The sequence below is a fragment of the Thermobia domestica genome, chromosome 7, assembly GCF_964235325.1.
Source record: "Thermobia domestica chromosome 7, izTheDome1.hap1.1, whole genome shotgun sequence".
Taxonomy (NCBI): Eukaryota; Metazoa; Arthropoda; class Insecta; order Zygentoma; family Lepismatidae; genus Thermobia; species Thermobia domestica.
The window spans coordinates 72,375,991-72,398,128 of record NC_137460.1 but is presented as its reverse complement, the minus strand read 5'-3'; the positions used below and the strand labels follow the sequence as shown (position 1 = coordinate 72,398,128).

Genomic DNA, 22,138 nt, shown 5'->3' with positions numbered 1-22,138 from the left:
TTAGGATTTAGATTTCTGGGCATCTAAGGACATTTAGCCCGTCACGTTTTGAGGGATGACGTCCCTCGGCGAGCACACTATTCGGGGAAAGGGAAGGAAGGAAGCGGCCTGGATCTATAAGTTAGATACCACCCCGGCATTTACCTGGAGTGAATGAGGAAAACCTCGTTCAGGGTGGCTGTCCTGAAAAAGCGTTTTGTGACTATGGCTTATTACTGATGTATTGCAGGGGGTTTATTGTAGGAGTTTTTTTTTTGTTACAGTTTCCCCAAATACGACTTATGCAATTTTGTTGGCATTTCATTAATAATACTAATACATGGTACAGTCCGCAGCAAAAAAAACCCTGCAACATGAGCATGTAAGTTTATTGTGAAACTACGCCTAACAGCGTAGACAATCAACGTAACGTCTAAGTGGCACGAATCTCGCCAGGAGAAACCTCGGTGTCCTCCCCTGCACACTTATTTTGGAGCAAAAGACTTCGTCGTTTCACAATAAACTTACACGCTAATGTTGCAGATTTTTTGCTGCGGACTGTACAAATTATTTCTCATTAAAAATCTATACGGTGTAGTTTCCTTTTGGGGATAGCTTAATTTAAGAGAATCTGCTTTAGTATACAAAATGTAATCTTTTAAGTTTTTTTTTTTTTTTTTTACAATTTTAGTGAATAGATTAGACAGTAAAGAATATTAAAAAAATAGATACTGAAGCAGATAGAATTTGCAAAATGTTATTATATGAACTAAACTACCACAGATAGTGTGAAAATATCGATATGAAGACTACCTTAGACGTGATAAAAACTTGTATATACATAAATAATTGCCCTCGTATTCAGGCCTATAAATTAGATCACTGCAGCAAAGAAGTTACTTTTCTATTCATGAAAGGATACACAAAAATTAGGTGCGAGCTTCATGACGATCACGAAGTCGTGCAAAACTTTTGTTCCTACAACAAACTACAATATGCCACCGAAATCAAGAAGAAAACTGAGACTATGAAAGTAGTTATTCGCCAGCTTCCAATTGATACCACTGTCGAAGACATCACAACAGCATTCAAGGAATTGGATTACCCAGTAATCTCCGTTTCACAAATGGAAACTTAGAATTGTGAAGGTGGGAAAGCCCTCAGCCCATTATTCTTGATTACATTGAAGGAGACTGTACAAGCTACCAGAATCTTCAAACAAGACTTCTTGCTACACATGAAATTTTGTATAGAGCCACTGCAAAAGAAACATTAGTGGCAAAACTTCAAATACCAAAGATTTGGGCATTCACAAGCAACTTGCCAAGCTCTGCCTCGGCGCGTTTTCATTGGACGTACGAATGCGAAAAGAAGACCAGAGACACACCAGCGAAATGTGTCAACTGTAAAGGCACTCATCCTTATTATTTCGTATGTCCGCGAATACAACAAATTCTAAAAGTAAAAAAAAAAAAAAAAAAAAAAGAAAACAGCAAACACAATCTCACATTCATCGCTTCCTCAAGACACCACTGCTGCATCCACTTCAAGACCTGAGCATGCAATATCAAGCTATCGCAGCTTCAACACCGAAGACATCCCTTAATGATAATTCATCCTCTGAAGATGTCATCCAAACTAATAAAGAACTTCTTCAACTTATGAACGATTTAAACCTGATCAACATAGCACATACGCTACGCACTTACATGTCATAGCTGAAAGCCACCCCAGAGCTGCTCAGCAAACCCAACATCCTTACGGATTTCATCTCTGAACTATTACCGTGAAATCAAGAAACTTTTTTAGCACTTTAGCACTTCATTGCTTGTTATAAGACGCATTTTTCTTGTTTTATTTTGTATTGTTCTGTATTTTTGTATTTTGTAATTATTTTGTAAGTTTATATTGTACCCAGCCAAACACATCAATTAATAAATAAATCCTGTAATCCATCTCCAAATGAAACTACAAATAAATGAATACTCATGGCCCAAGAGAAGGCGTTACCCTCTGCGGCCCGTCCATCTTCGGATCGAAATGACATTGCACTGTTAAAAGGAAAAGGTAGCGTGCTATTTTCCAAGATCTTTCATATAACGAAGAAATTGATACCCATTAATTATGGCGTTGTTCTTGTTACTTGCGCACCAAAATGTCTGGTCTTTTAAGAAAATGTTTTAAAAAAACAGTTATTTAATATAATTTAATAATATAATAACATAATATAATATAATTTAATATAATTTAATAAAAAATATAATTTAATAACATCTTGCGCTATCTGACTGAAGTTACTAAACTTTTTATATTCTTCATCATTTTTTCGCCGCTAAAATTCGAAGTGTGTAGGAATGAGGTTAAGCGAAAAAGCCTTTTGAGAAAGTACATTGTGTATACCAGAGTAGATTCTCCTTAATTAAAGTTTGCGTTTGTGAATAGTTTCTCACTGAATCTACCAACACTGTTTCCTTACAAAATCGAGTAACTGCAAAACCACCAACATCAGTTGTTAGGCGAACTCTGCAAACAAATAAAGCCCATGAAATTCCGCTAGTAACATAATTTACCATAAATACACGATAACACTGGAGATGTAAAAATATTAGATAAGAAATTACGGCAAAACTTGGTTGGTTGGAATGGAATAAGACTTCAGTATGCAAATTCTGTGTTTATAGTCCAAAAAAATGAAACAAGTACACTGTTAAATCTGATACAACAACTCTGTAGAAGCTAAATCTTTAAAACAAAGCGTAACCTGCTAAAACTTTGTGGTACTAATCGATAACCCTTCGCCATCTCGTTTGGTACCAGTTGTGAGAAGAATGCGGTTACAATATAATACCTCTTCGTTGGTTAGCCTCTAATCGAATTTGTTAACCTCTCAACCACGATATAAAGCTTTGCTGACAGAATGTCCAAAGAACTTTTCCTCCTCCCCCCCCCCCCTCTCTCTCTCTCTTTCTTATTGTCTCGGGATACTTTTCAAACCTGAAATCTCGGTTTAATCTCTCGAAATAGATACTTACTGATTAATATCTTCACGTATTAAATTATTATCCTTTAAATAAATACTTGTGGGCTGCGACGGCTCAGTGGTGAAGCGGTCACCTCTGAGCTGTGGGTCCCTGGTTCGATTCCAGATCCCGTCAAGTAAGTTTTGTGATGGACAAACAATGTGCACTTGGGTTTTCTCGGGGTTTTCCAGTTTTGTACCATTATCATCATTTCATCAATCATAATCTATCTCATGATTACCGTCCCGTTTAGCCTGGGTGAACAATTGCAGGATGTTAAACTCATTTTTTTTCAATTTTAAATATTCTAATTAACAGATAAAGTAGTATTCATATCTAAAAGCTATTTAAATAGGAATAAAGGCTTCTTTTTATCTCCGAAAGGCCATATCAGTGAAGATATACGCACAATGGCAAAGTCAATATTCAAAAGTACGTATTCACTGTGAAAACCAGATATTATCATTTGTCAGATATATCACTGTAAAATTTTACACTATTGTCTGTACCCAAATGAACTTCGACATTTTTACAATGAATACTTGGCAGTTAAAATTCTACATTTCCGACAAAAATTTCAAAGTTTCTCCTCCAAATTATACAGTACGTATGACGATACGTTTCTATGATAGAATTATTGTTTTGAGTTCTGAAGTCCCGTACAAATGCAATAGGTACGTTCTATATTTCTAAAAAGTACGGATGATTTCTATAATATATATATATAGGCAGGAAGATTTAAGGCAAAAACTTTATTTTTTTTTTTTACAGTGAAACGAGCTTATATACTCTTAATGATGTTCAGAAAATTTTACTTTAATTATTATTAACACTACTAATAATAAGGTTTAATAATAGATATTTCAAAAGGGAAATTCATATTGTGAATAATGATTTACCTAAATATGTTTTCACAATACACGCCGCTCCGTGTACTTCCTCAAATGCACATACATAGTAAACTCGGTTGAAGAATCAAGAACTTAAAACTTAATTACTCAGCACATAATGGTAAAAGTGAACACCACTACGAATAGAGACAAACCCAATACAAAGATATAAATACATGACATACACAAGAAGCGAGGAATTTGAGTGGGTAAAGGTGTTGTGCGCGGTCAGGTTCAGTATGCAGGCGAACGAATCAGAACTCTGTTACTTGTTGAATTATTCATTTTGATATTTGACTATATAATTTTGTTTGATGTGCAACAATTTACCTAGTTCTCACATAAATGTGTATTTTAATACTTGATCAATAAATCGAGTTCGTTGTAGTGCGCTATGTGCTTCGTAGAACGCAATATTGGGTCCATATGTGTGTATTTAATCACAAATAATCAAACGTTCTCTAATATTTTCGATTACTTGTTTGTTTTATACGTTGACTGGCAATAAAACTACCTATTTGTTAAAGCAAAGATCATCGTGTTACACAATCTAAACTTAACTTTCGGCTTGTTCATCGATTCCAAGCTGATACCAGTTAACATTCCACAAGGCGAAGAACTCCTCTACGGTACATTCCAGCTCTTCTTAGTTATTAAAGTATAGCGAGGATAGAAACTGAGCTATGTATTGAAACAAGTAATAGTCCGAGTGTGCAAAGTGTGGATGTGTCACATCCTTACATGTTGAATGTGGCATAAGTTAAATTCTCTAAACTGAATGGAGTTTATTCTGTGCTCCTGGATCGTTGAAGATACATGAGGTTATCTGTAGTCGTAGAGGAGGCTTAACAGAACTCGCTCTATCCAATGCAGAGTATTTTGAACATACGATGATATCAATTCTCTCCAATTCTTTGGAGTGCAGCTTCCTGTTGATCGTTCTACCGTCCAGAGTGAACTAGTTAGGAATTATCTAATCTTAATTTCATTAGACACAGAATAAAACTTGTATTTGAAACGCACGTTTTACCGCCAGATATTCCAGCTCTTGCTTAATTAGTGCTTAGGCAAATTAGGATTTGAAAAAAAATCGACTTTTAGTCGTACGTTATTCAGCAAATGCAGATTACACGGGTTTTACCCAAGTTTCTTGCACATATTCGTTCCTCTCTGTGCCTTAGCTAGGGTCAGTTCGTCAGACAGAATATGGTAGTCTCGGATGCTTTTGCTGAGGTCGTGAAGATGAAGAAAGAAACTAGATACCGAACTCACACCTGGTCGGATTCACTTCTGTGGCCTGGTGCATTACTTGGTAAACCATGGTTTTCGGGCTATTTGGCCTTGGCTAAGTAACGAGGTTCTAACAATGCGAACGAAATTTCTTGAACAATCAGGTTGCTCCACTTCACCTTTCGTATACCAAATGTTTCGGAATAATCCCACCTCCGCAGCATTTATGGTTCTGTTCCAATTCGTAAAGGCGGTCCCGGGTTCGATTCCCGGTGGAGTCACTCGGTCGAAAAAGTGTAACACGCTTTTTCAGGCCAGCCACCCTGAATGAGGTTTTCCTGGGTTTTCCTCATTCACACTAGGTAAATGCCGGGGTGGTACCTAACTTATAGGTCCCAGGCCGCTTCCTTCCTTCCCCAATCCTTTCTTCCTTCCCTTTCCCCGGATTGTGTGCTCGCCAAGGGACGTATCCCTCAAATCGTGACGGGCTAAATGGCCTTAGATGCCGAAAGCCCAGAAATCTAAATCCTGAATCCTAATCCAATTCGTAAAGCAAGAAGTCACGAATTGGAAAAAATGAAATGAAATGAAATCTTTAAGTTTTACGTCCCACGGTTATGCCGGTTAGGCTAAAGGAGACGGTGATGATGAGAGATGAGTGAAATGGTGGAATGAAGAAAGTGGGAGGAAACGGGAGAACCCACGAGCACGGTGTTTGTCCACCACAAAGTTCACTTGGCGGGTTACGAATTGGACTTCGTTGCATCTTTATCTATTCTACTGTCAGATTACGCACAGAACGTATTCCTGTACATTTTTTTTTAGAGAACAGGCTATCACTACAGCCCTCTCTGCTCGTCTAGTGACTAGCGTGCACGCGCGCCTTCGGTGCACGGCGTTCAGGTTCGATCTTCGGTTAGAGCATTGAAAAATTTTAACATTACGTTGGTATAGATTCCACCTAGAACTGTAGGTCCACGTGTCATATAGCCTCGGCGCTAAAAGAAACGCTGAACTTCAATCCTACCAGTACCTACAACCATGCTAGCAATTACCTTCGAAGATTTCAACTACTTTGGCGATGTGACATACGCACTGCAACAGTTACAGCGTACCGTCGTATATAGTGCATTTTTTACAGTATAGCTTTATTAGCTCAAATTACTTCCACATTGAAAATAGAAAATTAATTTGACTTCACTAGAAAGACGAACAAATATGAAGTTAATAATAATAATAATAATAATAATAATAATAATAATAATAAGAAGAAGAATATGATGTTGATAAGGAATTTGGAGCAAACAAAAGTGCCTTACTTAACGGACTAAACTCAAGAAGAAGAGAGGACTCCATTCTTTCTCTATATGAGAAACGAACGGCCAATGAATCGAAAATTATGCAATTTCCTTTCCTTAATTTCCTTTGATTTTTTTTTTAAACAACTGTGACAGAGTTAAAGTATATCATATTTTGTCACTCTTTCGAGGCCGTATGAGATGTAAATTGTTGCTTACAGTGAAATTCTTACCACAACTCAGGTTTTCCAGCTCAGAATTAGTGTCTTCCAGTGGCGTATTTAGGGGGGTGGCTTCCGGGCTTAAGCCCCCCCCGAAATCTTACTTAGTATAGTAAAGTAAATGAAATATCTTGCAGAATTTTCACATTTCCAGGCAAAGCCCCCCCCCGAAAGTTAGCAAAGCCCCTCCCGAAACAAAATCGTAAATACGCCACTGGTGTCTTCCCATTGCCAAGGATTGAACCCAGAACTATATGTTTCTAAAGCACCAATGTTAGCCTTTTGCCAAAAACGGGGAAACGATTAACGTGAAAGAATTTACGTTTATCAAAAAAAATTGCTAGGCACAAAAGTTCCATGTAATACAAATAACGATGGTTATAAGTAGTATATGCATAAAGAGTCACTATGAGGAAAAGACAGGCAACAATCTGCTGGTTAACAATGTCTTTTGCTACGTATAGAAGAGCACATACCTGTATATAAACAACTATTTCTTCCATCAAAATAAAATATAATTAGAATTGGTAATGAGTGACATACTTTCTAATGCCGTATAATTTGGGTGTTTGCCCCTATTATACGCGAGTGCCATAATAATAATAATAATAATAATAATAATAATAATAATAATAATAAATCACCCTGCTGTAGTCTCGCTCAATTATTTTTCATACGTGTTCACTACAAATTGACATTCCACATGCAAATAAGTACGTATGTTCTAAAACACAGAAATAAATTGCATTGTAATAATCAGTATTTCCAACCATAGCAGAAGCAGAAGCAGATTGTTGTAAGGGATGAAAAACGGGATTTGAGTGTAGTAAATTACATTCGTTGATTACTATGGAGTAAGAGTACGCGGGCGTCCATTGAAGGGTTAATTATGACCCCCTCCCCCAAAAAAAAAAACATAGAAACCAACAACTTGGAAAATACAATAGACCCTACAGTGCGAAGGTTGAAAATTACTGACAGGTTTGTCCATCATAATCCTATAGGCTTTCTCGAAACTTGCGGATAACTGATAGCTACGGCGCCGACTTTCCAAAATTTCTGTGGTTTCATATCAGTGGCGGGACGTGTTAGCCTATATGTTTTCAGGGAAATCTCGTAATTTTATTGATTTATTTTTAGTAAAATCTTTTATGAACATGGTCATAAAGGGCTGTGCTGTGATAAAGTAAAATATTCCGGTACTCTAAGGATAATTTGGGGCTGCCCTAGACCGGTCGATAACACGGCTGACTTAAACTAAGAGAAACGGGTTCAAACTCGGCTCCAAACTAAAACTCGTGTGGGTGTGTCGCACCCACAAGATTATTTGTGTGGGTGCTGGAGCCCCGGAGCAAGCACGTAGCCAAGGGGAGGGTCCGGGGGGTCCGGACCCCCCTTCGAAACCAGCAGTGAACAAAAATAAGAAAGGATGAAACAAAAAGAAGCGAGTAAAAGAAGAGTCAGCGTTAAAAATATAAAGCTTCAGCAAGCGTTTGGTTATTCTTTGTTATGCGGAGCTTTGTGCGGAGGAAATGAGGAGTCAAGTTAAAAATGGATATTAACAGAGTATTCCGAATTCCATTTACCTCCATGCTAATCCTATGAACTACAAATGACGATGGATAAACTGGTTCGATCAGACAGACTTTCAGGTAGAACTTAAGAAATGCCCACAATCGTCAATAATATGAGCTTGGTAATGTAAATTCCAGTTACACTTGTTAAAGAAATTTTCAATTTCGCGGCAACAATAATCCATTTTATAGGATGTCTTTACTGAATAAAGAGATCTCATTGCTATCCTCAATAGCATAAATGCAGATATGTAAAATAATAAGAAAAGAAGAATCGAGTTCGAATGACCTCGGAAGACTATATCTTTTTCAATACTTTATATATATATATATATATATATATATATATATATATATATATATATATATATATATATATATATATATATTTCTTTTACTCAAGATTTCTTAGTTTATTATTAAAATACTTTCTAACATATACTCATTTTATTGTTCTAACAAACCAATATGAGTATGTTGCCAGTAAGATAGTTTAGATTGATCGAGCCTTTGGTGTGTAACCACAGTATTTCATGTCACGCCCCCCCCCATGACTGATAGGCTCTTGCTGTGTTGTTTTGGTCATAATTTTCACATTCTCTTATCACTGACCTTGACGACCCGAGCAATGCAAACAATAAAATATAGTTTTTATGCTGATTGCATTTTTTTCGTGTTTTCACTTCACTTTTAGTCTTTTTTCGGGTTATCCGTGATTTTCGTTATTCGTGGTGCCCTTGCCACTCATTTCTACTGGATAATCGGGATTTTACTGTATGTCTTATATAGGGTTACCAACTCTGGAAAATAAAATTACCGACGCCCCTTCAAAATTCCCTATGATATAGGCCTAAGTATGAAGTATCTCTGTTCGGACCCATTTATGAAAAGGAAATGTACTACCGTGAACAAAAGTACATTAGTACCTGTATTCCGCATATCCTTAGTACATTCACTAATAAGCTTAATAGATACATCGTGCTAGAAATGAGAAACTGAAATCGGTATTGATCATTTTATTATATTTACCGGTAACTGCCACTTCTTTAAAAATTATTGAAACATGAACAAAAGTATATTAATCCTTACTTGACAATTTTGGTTTTACAAAATGAAATTTACTGTTTAAACTTCAACATTCAAGAATTTCGATGTTCTATTCTGGATTACAAATTTAAGAATACCGGTTATAAAGAGACTGGTAAGAAGTTTGTACCGGTCACCGGACTTTATCAAAATAACAGCAATATTTCCGGGCTGGCCGGTGAAATACCGGCTAGTTTGCAACCCTGCCTAGTCTTATATTTGAATAATATTTTATTTAAACAGAAATTTACAGTTAAGTTTTAGTGACAATTTAGTCTCATGGTACAAGTATTATTATGGCGCTAGTGCCATAATGAAGAGCCTAACGAGCATATATTTCAGTATTAGTTTCATTTCAATAAGGATTAAGAATTAGATTTCAGGGTTTTCGGCAGGGGGCGCGGTGGCTCAGTGGTAGAGCGTTCACCTCTGGTGCTTGGGGTCCCGGGTTTGATCCCAGCCCCCGCCAAGTGAACTTTGTGCTGGACAAACATCGTGCTCTTGAGTTTTCTCGGGGTTCTCCCGTTTCCTCCCACTTTCTTCATTCCACCATTTCACTCATCTCTCATCATCACCGTCTCCTTTAGCCTAACCGGCATAACCGTGGGACGTAAAACTCAAAGATTTCATTTCAGGGTTTTCGGCATTTGTGGCCATATTAGTTCGTCACGTATGATAGATCGCATTGTCCGGGAAATTGGGAAGGAAGAAAAGATAGCGACCTGGGACCATTACGTGAGTATCATCCCGGCATTTGGCTAGCGTGAATGAAAGAAAACCAAAGAAAATCTCACTTAGGATGACTGACTTGAAAAAGCTTGTACACTTTTCTGACTGTGTGTTCCCACCGGGAATCGAACCAGGGTCTTCTCTCTAGCAACTACGCTACATGGGTGCACTTCAATAAGTGGAATGGTTCTTGTGCAGCAGTAATTTTAGGTTTACATTTTTTTTCTTTTTTTCCCTATTTCCTCGAGAAGCTACACATGGTCTTTCGCATTCAATGAATATTATTTGGTTTAATTCAAAATCATATCTTATCTTATATATATAAAAGAGAACGTACAAATCCTTTGTGAACTCATCACGCTAATACGGCTGAACCGATTTCTTTCATTTTTGGGGGGTTGTTAGGATTTGGACCCTAGATGGTTTTTATCATATCACTTTAATTTTTAATTACCAGTGTCTTGAGATAATGGACCATTCAAGTCTCCATAGTTCATCATAGGTAAAAATAAACGTATGTATATGCAACCCGCATGACCACGTGACTCGGCGGGTTAACATAAATGACAGGCGCTTGCAATTTGAAAGCGAAAAAGTAAAAATTATCTAAGTAACAAAGTTTATTGCGTTCCGGGGTGACCGCAGCGAAGCGGGGTGAACGCTGCTAGTATTGATATATTCATATATTGATTGGTATATATGTGTCAAATTGCGGACAATTTCCCCTTCTCCGTTAAACGCTAAAAATATTTTAGAATTACGTGGAAATTTACCAAACAATTTAACGTACGCATCGTCGCAACTGAAATCTTGCAACCCTGCTACTCTCTGATATGAAACCTTTTCCAACTAAACTCTGTAAGTATGAAACAACATGTACTCGTTACTCAAATATTACATGCAATAATAAACTGTTGCATGTACTGCGATAGTGAAACAAGTTCGTTGCTGTTTTGTAAAAAATCAAGATTAGAGATTAGAACTTACTGCGAACAACAAGTTTAATCAGAACAAAGAGAGTAATCACGAAACGATTAGGGCAATAAACACGAAACCCAGCCTTCAAATTTTCCAATTCACACGCGAGATCATTATAACAGAAGCATTAATGTGACCTGAACTTCATGAAAGTGTAATCTAAATCCCAATTATCCATTTTTACGACAAAAATTATTGAAAGAAGCTGTTATAAGACATTTTTTTTTGTTTTTTGTTTATGCTGGTTTTATTAAGGCACTTTTTGTTTTGTTTGTTAGCGTTAAATCTTACAACTTAAGTTTTGCGTTCTTTCATTTTCCTTTCGATTAGCGAGTTCTATTTTCACTCCGAGCCAAATTCAACTGAACAACATGGAGAAGAACAAAAGTAAGAGAGTAATCGAACTTCTCTTTGCTAATATCCGTTCTCTCAAAACTAACAGAATCTTACTGGAAACCATGGCCTCATTACGTAATGTTGACTGTATTACACTAAAGCAAACCTTCTTGAAAGCATCAGACCGCTTCTATTTTCCTCGTTAACATCATCTTCGTTCTGATCTGCCTCACCATATTGCTCGTGGAGGAGCTTCACTTAGTCAAACATCTCATTACCTTGTCGTCATATCATACCACCATATCCAGATCAGTTTTCTAAACATGTCATTTTAACGATCTATTTTCCAACACTTACTTTGACTCTCGCCACCATTTATGATCGCTCCATTCAAGATTTACCATATCATTTCCTTACATACCTGGATCAAAATTTTAGAACTTATATCATGAATTATCATTTACGCACAACAAAAAATGTTTAAGGAATGTTTACAAGCCATCTGCACCACATCTATACCACATCACATTCATACTGAGAGTAACTCCACTCCTGATGTAGTTATTGTTCGTAACAACCTTTTAACTAAATGTACTGTGGAGGTACTCAGTTCAGTAGGTAGTGATCATTTACGTATTCTTCTCACAATCATTCCATGTGACACATAGCAAACAGATGCATAAGTTTCCATTCTGATATATAATTTTGCTAAATCAGATTGGAATAAATATCACCTCTACATCTCAGAGCAGCTACAATCTACTGACACATCTTTAGATGACATTGACTCCATATCCACTACATTAAGTTCTATCATTAGTCACGCTACCGATGATGCAGTTCCAAAAAGTGGTTTGCACTCTAACTGGCCTAGCTTACCTTCTTACTCTGTCACGCTTATTCGCCGTTCTCGCGATTATTTAGAACAATTTCGAAAAACATGTGATCAGCACTTCCTACTACTACACCGACAATTCCAACGCATGATCAAGCATTACATTATCGCTTGCAAACGGCTAGATTGGAGAACTTCTTGTAATATATTACACCATGAAACTAACTCTACAAATTCTGGAATTTATTTAAACGGATCCTATCCGAACATTCTTTACATTTACCATAGCAAACCAACTAGCTCCGACTGAACCACTCACAGCTCCTATTACCAGTGATAATATTATCGTCACTCTAGCAATCGCCATAATACAGCTACTGTAGCCGATACTATCAATTACAATAAACATCGCCAGTTACCAGCAGCTTTCTATGTTGTCCTCGCAATGCTCTACACGACTATTTTAACAACTTCTTTCCAACGATTTGGAAGCTCGCTAAAGTAGTAATATTTCTTAAACCTTGCAACGATCCTACACTTCTTGAATCTTACCGACCGATTATATTATTAATGTTTTCAGCAACTAAAGTTGTCCAGCTATCTAATTAATCATTAGAATAAACGGATTCCTGCTGTTTTACTTTGATTTGATATTGTTCGTACATTAGATACGTTTTGGCATCAGGGGTTTCTCTTCAAATTACTTCGCATTTTACCTTTAACTTACGTACCGATTATCACCAATTTTCTTCACCATCCCTCAGTGTTTAAACAAACAAACTAATCAAGCACAATCCTACCATGCTATCCTGAAAGACGGAGTTCCATAGGGCTCTGTTTTGTCTTCACTACTGTATATTTTGTACGTAGGTGATATGCTGCAACCACCACCGCCAGTCTATTCCTTACAGTTTGCAGACGATACCGCATATTCGTTTATGTTCGTCGGTAGATCGATAAACGTAACTTTACAACCAGCAATTTATAACTTTGTCAGTTGGTTCCTCAAGTATAAACTGAAACAAAATCCATCTGAAGCTCAAATGACCTTGTTTGGTATCAAACACAACAAATATTATCCAACACGAAATCCTGAGCGATTACAATTCTCACTCTAGGCTTACAACTATGTTTGCAAAATAGTGTCAAATATCTTGGCGTCGCCTTCGATAAATACCTCAATTGGAACGCTCATCTCTCCAATTTAGAAGCTAATATACGCCGAAGAATCAATTTCTTGCGCTATTCACGAGAAACCAACTGTGGCTTTGAGCCTCGTACTTTATACGTACAAGGTCTTTTGTTCGTCCTGCTCTTATGGACATATCGCCTGGTTATACGTTCCACCAAAGGTCTATGACAGATTGCAGGTCCTCGAACGTCATGTCTTGTGCCTTGCCTACTATTTACCTGCACAAATTCCAACACACAAGAAGTGTATCGCCGTACAACTATCCCTATTCTTTTACAGCATCTTTACACTCTCAGCTGATACTACGTTCAATATCATATCAACAACGATCACCAGATTCATGAACTATTAGATCAGGCTCCAGCTATACCATGTTACGCATATTTACCAGTTGATCATCTTCTTGCCCTCCACGAACCTGATCAGGCCACTCCCCTCTACAACCTAGACAGTCGCATTTACCATCATCATTCGCATATCTATTGCGCATAATTTTATTCTTTTACTCCTTTGTTCTCACTAACGTGGCTCCCATTGTATCGACCTGCTCTGAGAAGCCTCAGAGCAAAAATATTAACACCCTCGTCTCAGCTATTATCATGTAACCTTATATTATGTGAACATACTTCATTGCTACCATCACCTCATCTCTCATCGCTGTATTAATGGCAACACATCAATCAATAAATAAATAATTCCTGATACCCACTTCTAAATTACTACACTTAAATTGATGTCACTGTCCCAAGAAAAGGTGTTACCTTCTGTGACCCGCCCATCTATTGATGGGAATGAAATTGCATTGTAAAAAATGACTAAATATTTCCTAAAAGCAGCGATTTTATAAAATGCACTAAAATGAAACAGTTTTATAAAATCTAAGATTGAATTGATATTTTTAGGGAGTGAGGTCAAACGAAGAAATGGGGATAAAAGACTGAAAGCATTAAGCGCGATTGATTATAGATTATTGCGATACACCTGATAGTCCCATTTTTTGCTACAGTTTTTTTTGAATAACACTAAAAGGATTTGGCGCGATTGATTATAGATTATCGCGATACACCTGACATTCATAAAAACTTTATCTTTCAACCTTAGCTAAGAGCAACCAATGCTTTTTCTTATTCCAGTTACATTCATTATACTCCACAAAGAATTGTTTTCCCCTTTTCAGAGCATTTTATAAGACTATTATTTTAAAACTGATTTTCTTTCCTTTTTAATGTTTTTCATAAAAGGATTGTTTGTGAAAGTCCATAATTTTCTCCTCTTTTCATTTAATAAAAGTATCGTTTTAAATTTTTTACGGTTATTATTTAATAGGACGTTTAACTCATTGTGCTAAAGTTTTAAAACAAACTTCAGATATTTTACATTTGAATAGCTATCAAGTATCTGTAACATTTTATTGTTAAGTCTCCCTAGAATTATTGTCGAAATGTTCCCGGTGTATCATCAATAAGGTTTTTCTTAGCAAGAGACATGTTTACAATGTGGATACGAACTCACGGTCTACAGACCAGAGCAATAGCGTAATATGCGATTTATTAACAAGAGTACTGTTTCTGTCTTTTTGATGAATAAATGTTCACAAAACAACTTAATTGTGATAAATGAATAAATGTTTATTTGCACTAACTACACAACAACTGAAACACTTACAACTTACTGTTATATTGTCTTTTTTTTACGAATTCCGGAGGACCGTCTTGTATGGATCTCTTGGTGCTCAACTTGCTGACACTCACACACACACACAAACTGCTTTTAAAAACAAAAGAGAAACGTTATGCAAATATAATGACAATGATACAAACTCACAATAAAAGTCTCTACATTCTCCCCTCTCTTGATTGAACCAAGTCAATCAACTTACACACAATCCACATGATCATTTTTTGGTAAAGGTACAATTTTAGTAATTGGTCTCTTAACAGTCCCTGTCTTACACTTTACACTCACTACTCTCACTAGTCCATCTTTTCCCGGAAACACTTGCTGAATGACACCTAATTTCCATGACAATGGAGGAGAATTGTCTTCTTTGATTAGAACCACATCTCCAATAGAAATATTAGGTTGTTTTGTTGTCCATTTTCTTCTCTGCTGGAGTTCATGTAGATAATCCTGAGACCATCTTTTCCAAAATGCTGCTTCATCTTCTGAAGGTGATTCCATCTTGATAATCGGTTGGTCGGAATGTCCACTAGATTTGGTTCCGGAATGCTCATCAAAGGTTCACCAATAAGGAAATGTCCTGGCGACAAAAATGAAGGATCATCGGGATCATTGGATAGAACGGTGATTGGTCTTGAATTCAAACAGGCTTCTATTTGTGTTATAACTGTGTTGAGTTCTTCAAATGTCAAAATCGTGCAACCTACTATCCTTCTTAAATGAAACTTAAATGACTTCACTGAACTTTCCCAAATGCCTGCAAAATGACTTGCTCTGGGTGGAATGAAATGCCATGTAAATCCTTCTTGCACTGCAACATCTTGAATTGAGTTTTGAAATTGTTGTGAACTGAGTAGTTGTTGAAGCTCCTTAAGTTCTCGCTGCGCTCCAACGAAATTGGTTCTGTTGTCACTATAGATGTTCGAAAATTTGCCTCTTCTTGATACAAATCTTCGAAGAGCTGCTAAAAATGCTTGGCTACTCAAATCACTCACTAACTCCATATGAATCGCTTTGGTTGCTAAGCACACGAATATTGCAACATACGCCTTTGTCACTTTACGAGATCTAGTTCCTTGCTTAATCATTAGGGGACCGGCGAAATCCACCCCTACGTGAATAAAAGCTCGAGTTGGCTGTACTCGTGCTGATGGTAATTGACCCATGAGTTGTTCTGAGGCTGACGCTTTCAATTTAAAACAAACTAGACACTGATGAGTGATAGATCGAACGACTTGTTTAGCTCGTGGGATCCAATATTTTTGCCTCAATGATGAAATCAATAACTGCGGTCCAGCATGTAACAATCTTCTATGTTCCGCTTCAATTATCAATTTGGTGAGATGCTCTTTAGGTGGTAAGATGATCTGATGTCGGCTATCATACGGTAAGTCGGAGTTTTTTAGTCGTCCTCCCACTCGTAGCAACTGTTCATTATCTATAAATGGATACAAAGATTTAAGTTCACTTTGGGATGAAACTTGGCCTGATGAAGCTAAGTCCTTGAATTCTTGCGAATAACTGATCTGTTGAATTAACTTAATGCATTGTTGTAAAGTATCACCAATTTCAGTAGTGGAAATAGTTCCTACTTTCATCTCGTTGTGATTTTTACAATTGTAAATAAAACGACGACACAAACAAATAACTCGCAATAGTTTCCACAATGATGAAAATTTTTCCAGAAAGCTTATGTCACCTTCATAACTAACTAAAGATATGCTCGTTACTTTCCTTTCTTCTGGAACATCTTCGTCTACCACTTCTGATTGTTCGGGCCATGCAGATGATTCAAGCCATGCGGGTCCATGCCACCAAATATCTGCTTCCTTCAACTGTTTCGGATCCATTCCCCGTGTAATAATATCGGCTGGATTGTCCATTGACGACACATGATGCCACTGGTTGACTGATGTGATCTCCTGTATCTCTGCAACCCTATTTGCCACGAACTCCTTCCATCTGGCAGCTGGAGATGATATCCATGCAAGCACTATTTTTGAATCGGTCCAGAAGTAAGTACTATTCACTGAAATGTTTAATACTGGAATTATTTTGTGATACAACCTGCTCAAAAGTACTGCCGCACAAAGTTCAAGTCTTGGTAACGTTACCTTTTTAATAGGAGCTTTTCTCGATTTAGAACCCAAAAGTTTAACAGTAGTTTTGCCTGAAATGTCCACAGTTTTAACATAAATGCAACAGCCGTACGCAAGTTGACTGCTGTCAGCAAACCCATGTATCTCGACATGAACATAATTCTTCAATACTACACATCTATCAATTTGTATTTCATTAACACTTGGAAGATGATGACACAGATCTAACCATTGTTGATAGAGCTCTGATGGTATTTGATCATCCCAATTGATCTTATGGATCCACAGTTGTTGTAAGAAAATCTTGAACGGAGTAACTACAGGGCTGATAAGTCCTAAAGGATCAAATATTTTTGCTATGGTCGAAGTCACTTGACGTTTGGTTGGTATGTTGGTCGTGAGACATTCTTTAACTGACTTGTTGGTGATGAGAAGCTTATCTGATGCAGGATTCCACGATAAACCCAATGTTGAAACACCTGACTCGGACTCAAATTCAAACGGTAAGTGAATTTCCCTATGTTCTTCTGGCACTGCTTCCAACAATGCTGGCTCGTTCGAACACCATTTTCTTAAAGTAAACCCACCGCTTTGCAATAATTGAATAAGTTCTTTCTGAAGCTTTAACGCCTGTTCAACGTTATGGCATCCTGAGCTTACATCATCCATATAAAAATCACGTTCCAATACTATCGCTGCTTGAGGATATTTACTTCTTGCTTCTTCCGCTAACTTTCGAAGACACGCCGTCGCCAAATATGGTGATGATGCTTCACCATATGTGACCCGCTGCAACTCATAAATCTTGACTGATTCTACTGATGAATATATCCACAGCATTCTTTGAAGTCCAATGTCATCTTCATGAACTTTAATCATTCGATACATTGATTGAATATCCGCCGTAAAAGCAATAGGAAAGGTTCGAAATCTCGTGACAATTGAATGTAAATCTTGCTGGATTGTTGGTCCTGTCATAAGTATGTCGTTTAATGAAACCCCCGTTGAAGTCTTTGCAGAAGCGTCGAAAACCACTCTTAGCTTTGTTGTGGTACTGGATGGTTTCAATACTGCGTGATGTGGCAGATAACATTTCATAGCACTATCTTCATGTTTTTCTTTCACTGGTTTCATATGATCTAATTCTTCATATTCCCTCATAAAGTTACAATACTGCTCGCTAATTTCTGGACACTGCTGCAACCGTCTTTCTAGCTGGTAAAATCTACGAAGAGCTAAATTATATGATTCTCCTAATGGTTTATGGCTTGGCTTAATTGGCAGACGTACAACGAATCGACCACTGCTATCTCTGGTAGTGTTTTCCTCAAAGTGTCGTTCACATTGCCTTTCTTCTTGAGTCATGACTGTTGAATGTATAGTTTCGAGCTCCCAAAATGTCTGTAACTGTCTATCAAGGTTACTTTCTTGCACAAAAAATGACACTTGTGGTATACTAGAATCTCTTGTTGTAGGAACTTTACCCGCCAAAATGTACCCAAATTCAGTCTCTTGTACTACTGGATAATTCCCTGGTCTAGTTAGTTTATGCAATCGCAAAATGTCCAAAAACACTTCCGCGCCTAACAAAATGTCAATAGTATCTGGTTGGTGAAAATTAGGATCTGCATACACTATGTCTGTCGGCAAGTTCCAATCAGTATGATCTATTGGCCTACTTGGAATGTTATCTGTTATTTTGAGCAAAACTAAACAGTTTACATCAATTGAAAATTCACGAATTCTTGATTCTATATGTACATCTACACAATGCTTTGTTTCACTAATCACACTATTAATACCTTGAATTGGAACTCGGTGTTTATTTTTAGGTAGACGCAACCTTTGAACTAAATCTTCAGTTACAAAGTTACTTTGACTGGCAGAATCTAATAATACTCTACATGGATGTAATTTACCATTTGCATCTCGTACATTCACTATAGCAGTAGATAACATAACAGTAACATTTGGTTTTCCCTTGAAATTGCAATAAGAACCTTGTGTTATATTTTCTCTATTCGTATTAGAATGACTCGAAAAAATTCTTGATTGTGAATTAGCAACACTGGATTTCTCATCTGCTTTTGACATTACATCATAATGCAGCAAGGTATTATGCTTTTTGGAACAGCGTTTACAGCCACCTGATCTGCACGTTTTTACTTTACATTCTTTTTTGAGACAGTTGAAACACAATAAATTATCTCGAACATAGTCTTGTCTTTCTTTTACTTCAGCGTTTAAAAATGCAGGACATTTAAACAACTGATGTATTAGGTTTTGTTTACAAAAGTTACAGAAAGACTGAGTTGTTGTCACGTATGATTTGCTTGTTTTTTCTTTTTGTTTTGGTTCAGCACTCTGTCTATTTTTATCGCCCCTTGACCTTGACACTACTTCCTGCGATGGTGTATTTTTTATAGTTTCAAATGCTTGACACCTACGTTCCAAGAAAGCAAAGAACTCTGATAAGGGAGGGAAAGAATGATCTGTGATTTGTAACTCCCACGCACGCCTAGTGTTATTGTCTAATTGTGAAACGAAATGTTGAACTAACAAAACCTCTTCTAGTGGTGTCTGCAAATCTAAAGCTCGTAATGCATTCAAGTTACTAGTAGCTGTATTAATAAATTCTCTTAATTCTGATGTAGTTTCCTTTGTGATACATTTAATATGTAACAAATTACGGACATGAGTAGCTGCAATCAAACGCTTATTTTCATACCTGTCTTTCAATAATTGCCATGCAATTTTATAATTAGCTTCTGTAACTTGCAGATTCGCTATTAAATCATACGCTTCCCTTCTCAATGCACTCCTTAGGTAATGGAACTTTTGCAACACTGACACGTTATCGTTATTATGAATCATAACTTTAAAATTGTCTGAAAATGAAAGCCAATTTTCGTATCGTCCTTCAAATGATGGCAATTCAACACGAGGCAATTTTAATTGATCATTTGACACCTGATTCTCATTTTTCGAGGAATTGTTTGAATGAGATTCTTGGCTACGCTGAATAATAAAATCCTCTAGTTGCGCTAATACATCATAGTAACTGGTTTCAAACTCCTCCCTATATGCATCGTCCTCTACTTGTTCGTAACTTATTTCTAACTGTGATTGTACTTCATCGAACTTTTTATACAACTCAATCATTGCAGTCTTACGTACTTTCACCTGACTAATTGTAGTTGTTGAATTAATATTACTTACGTAGTTTTGAATTCTTGTCAGCTGACTTTTGCACACACCACGTTGTTTCACTAACTTGCTTCTTTCTGAGTCCTCCATCTTGAAAAATGTTGTAAGTCCACACTAACTAATAAACACAAGTCCACACACAAGTCCACACTGATGAACGTGTTCTCACTTATGTCTATTCACATAAGTTCCAGAAGAATTAATAAACGTCACTGCACACACGAACAAAACTAAACAGAGAGCAATGTAACGATTGTTCACATACACATTCACAGTTTGTATCAAACGCTAGTTCATTGTAATCCGGCCCGGAGGACCAATGTTTCTGTCTTTTTGATGAATAAATGTTCACAAAACAACTTAATTGTGATAAATGAATAAATGTTTATTTGCACTAACTACACAACAACTGAAACACTTACAACTTACTGTTATATTGTCTTTTTTTTTACGAATTCCGGAGGACCGTCTTGTATGGATCTCTTGGTGCTCAACTTGCTGACACTCACACACACACACAAACTGCTTTTAAAAACAAAAGAGAAACGTTATGCAAATATAATGACAATGATACAAACTCACAATAAAAGTCTCTACAAGTACATTTAGTGCTAGCAACAATTTTGAGTGTCAGCTTATCTAAATCAGGCTAGTACATGATATAACCTGCAGTTCGTTACTTGAAAGGGATCGAAATGGTGGTGGAAGTATTCTCGTTTGGTGATGGAGCGTTTGTCTGTGTGAAGTGCAAAGATCCTAATACTGAAAATCAATATTATAACAGGTTATGATGAGCTGTCCCATATGTGGGGCGGTTACCAAGGTAGGAAAGATTTAGACTGTTCAGGAAAATTAATAAGTTTACTATTTCTAATTCATCCATAAGACGTAAAATACTTAACCATCACAAGAACCATAACTGTTCTTAGCCATCATAAATAAGAACCATCATTTCATGAGACATTTTAACGGCTGCAGTATCTAAGCTGCGATGCTATAGATATAAGAAATTTCAGTTAAAATTGATTGCCATTTGAGATTCAAGGTAAATCACACTTTAATCTAAGAAATATATCAGATATTTCTATTTGTTGTAAGAAGTTCAAAACTCTGGCTAGAACTTTTCCGCTGGAACTTTTTCTGAAACAAAAGATGGAAGTCCGCCATGATAGAGGATAAGTGACTACAGAAGTGACCCAGGACTACATCGAATTTTCGTATTTAACAGTATGTTTTTGAGAAATTCCCATATTTTGTCATTAGAAGCAGAATACATTATTTCTAAAAATATATAAATCATGAATGGCCAAAATTGACGTTATTGAACCGAAGAAACGATCGTTTTATGAAGTTCCTGTCGCATTGTTTTCGATGAAACCGGGTTCCATAGGCTGGAATTGAGTTCAGACGTAATTTTCATTGCAGTGGTCTTCTTTTTAGCTGCTACAATACATTTTAATGCCCTCCGGTACCTATCTGACAGGATTGTCTTTCGACCACTGTTGTGCTTTGCAGACGTCGTTTGCCCATGAATTGTGTATGTCCTCGTGACATTGGATACCCTTTCGATACCCTCACAATGTTCGCCACTGTTGCCACTGAAGCTCCAACCAGACGGGCATCATGCCTTTTTGAAAGTCTGTCAGGTCGCTCATTTTACCGCACCACTTTCACACCACGACACTCACAGGTGAACTGATTGCTGCTGATGGAAGAGAAAGGTCCATATGACACATTGAAAACAAAAAACGATCAGCAACCGCAACACGTGTTGTACAGTGGAG

The 22,138-nt window shown here is 37.0% G+C and overlaps 1 protein-coding gene across 1 annotated transcript; it reads right to left on the bottom strand.

The window, feature by feature from the left end:
* Nucleotides 1-15,419: 15,419 nt before the first annotated feature.
* On the bottom strand, nt 15,420-20,444 carry LOC145689219 (uncharacterized). Its single transcript, XM_081763355.1, has one exon. It carries the CDS (start codon nt 20,442-20,444, stop codon nt 15,420-15,422), a length of 5,025 nt encoding a protein of 1,674 aa, XP_081619481.1.
* Nucleotides 20,445-22,138: the final 1,694 nt, after the last annotated feature.

Coding starts and splice junctions, on each gene's coding strand:
- LOC145689219 (XM_081763355.1), bottom strand. CDS start 20,444: ATGGAGGACTCAGAAAGAAGCAAGTTAGTGAAACAACGTGGTGTGTGC.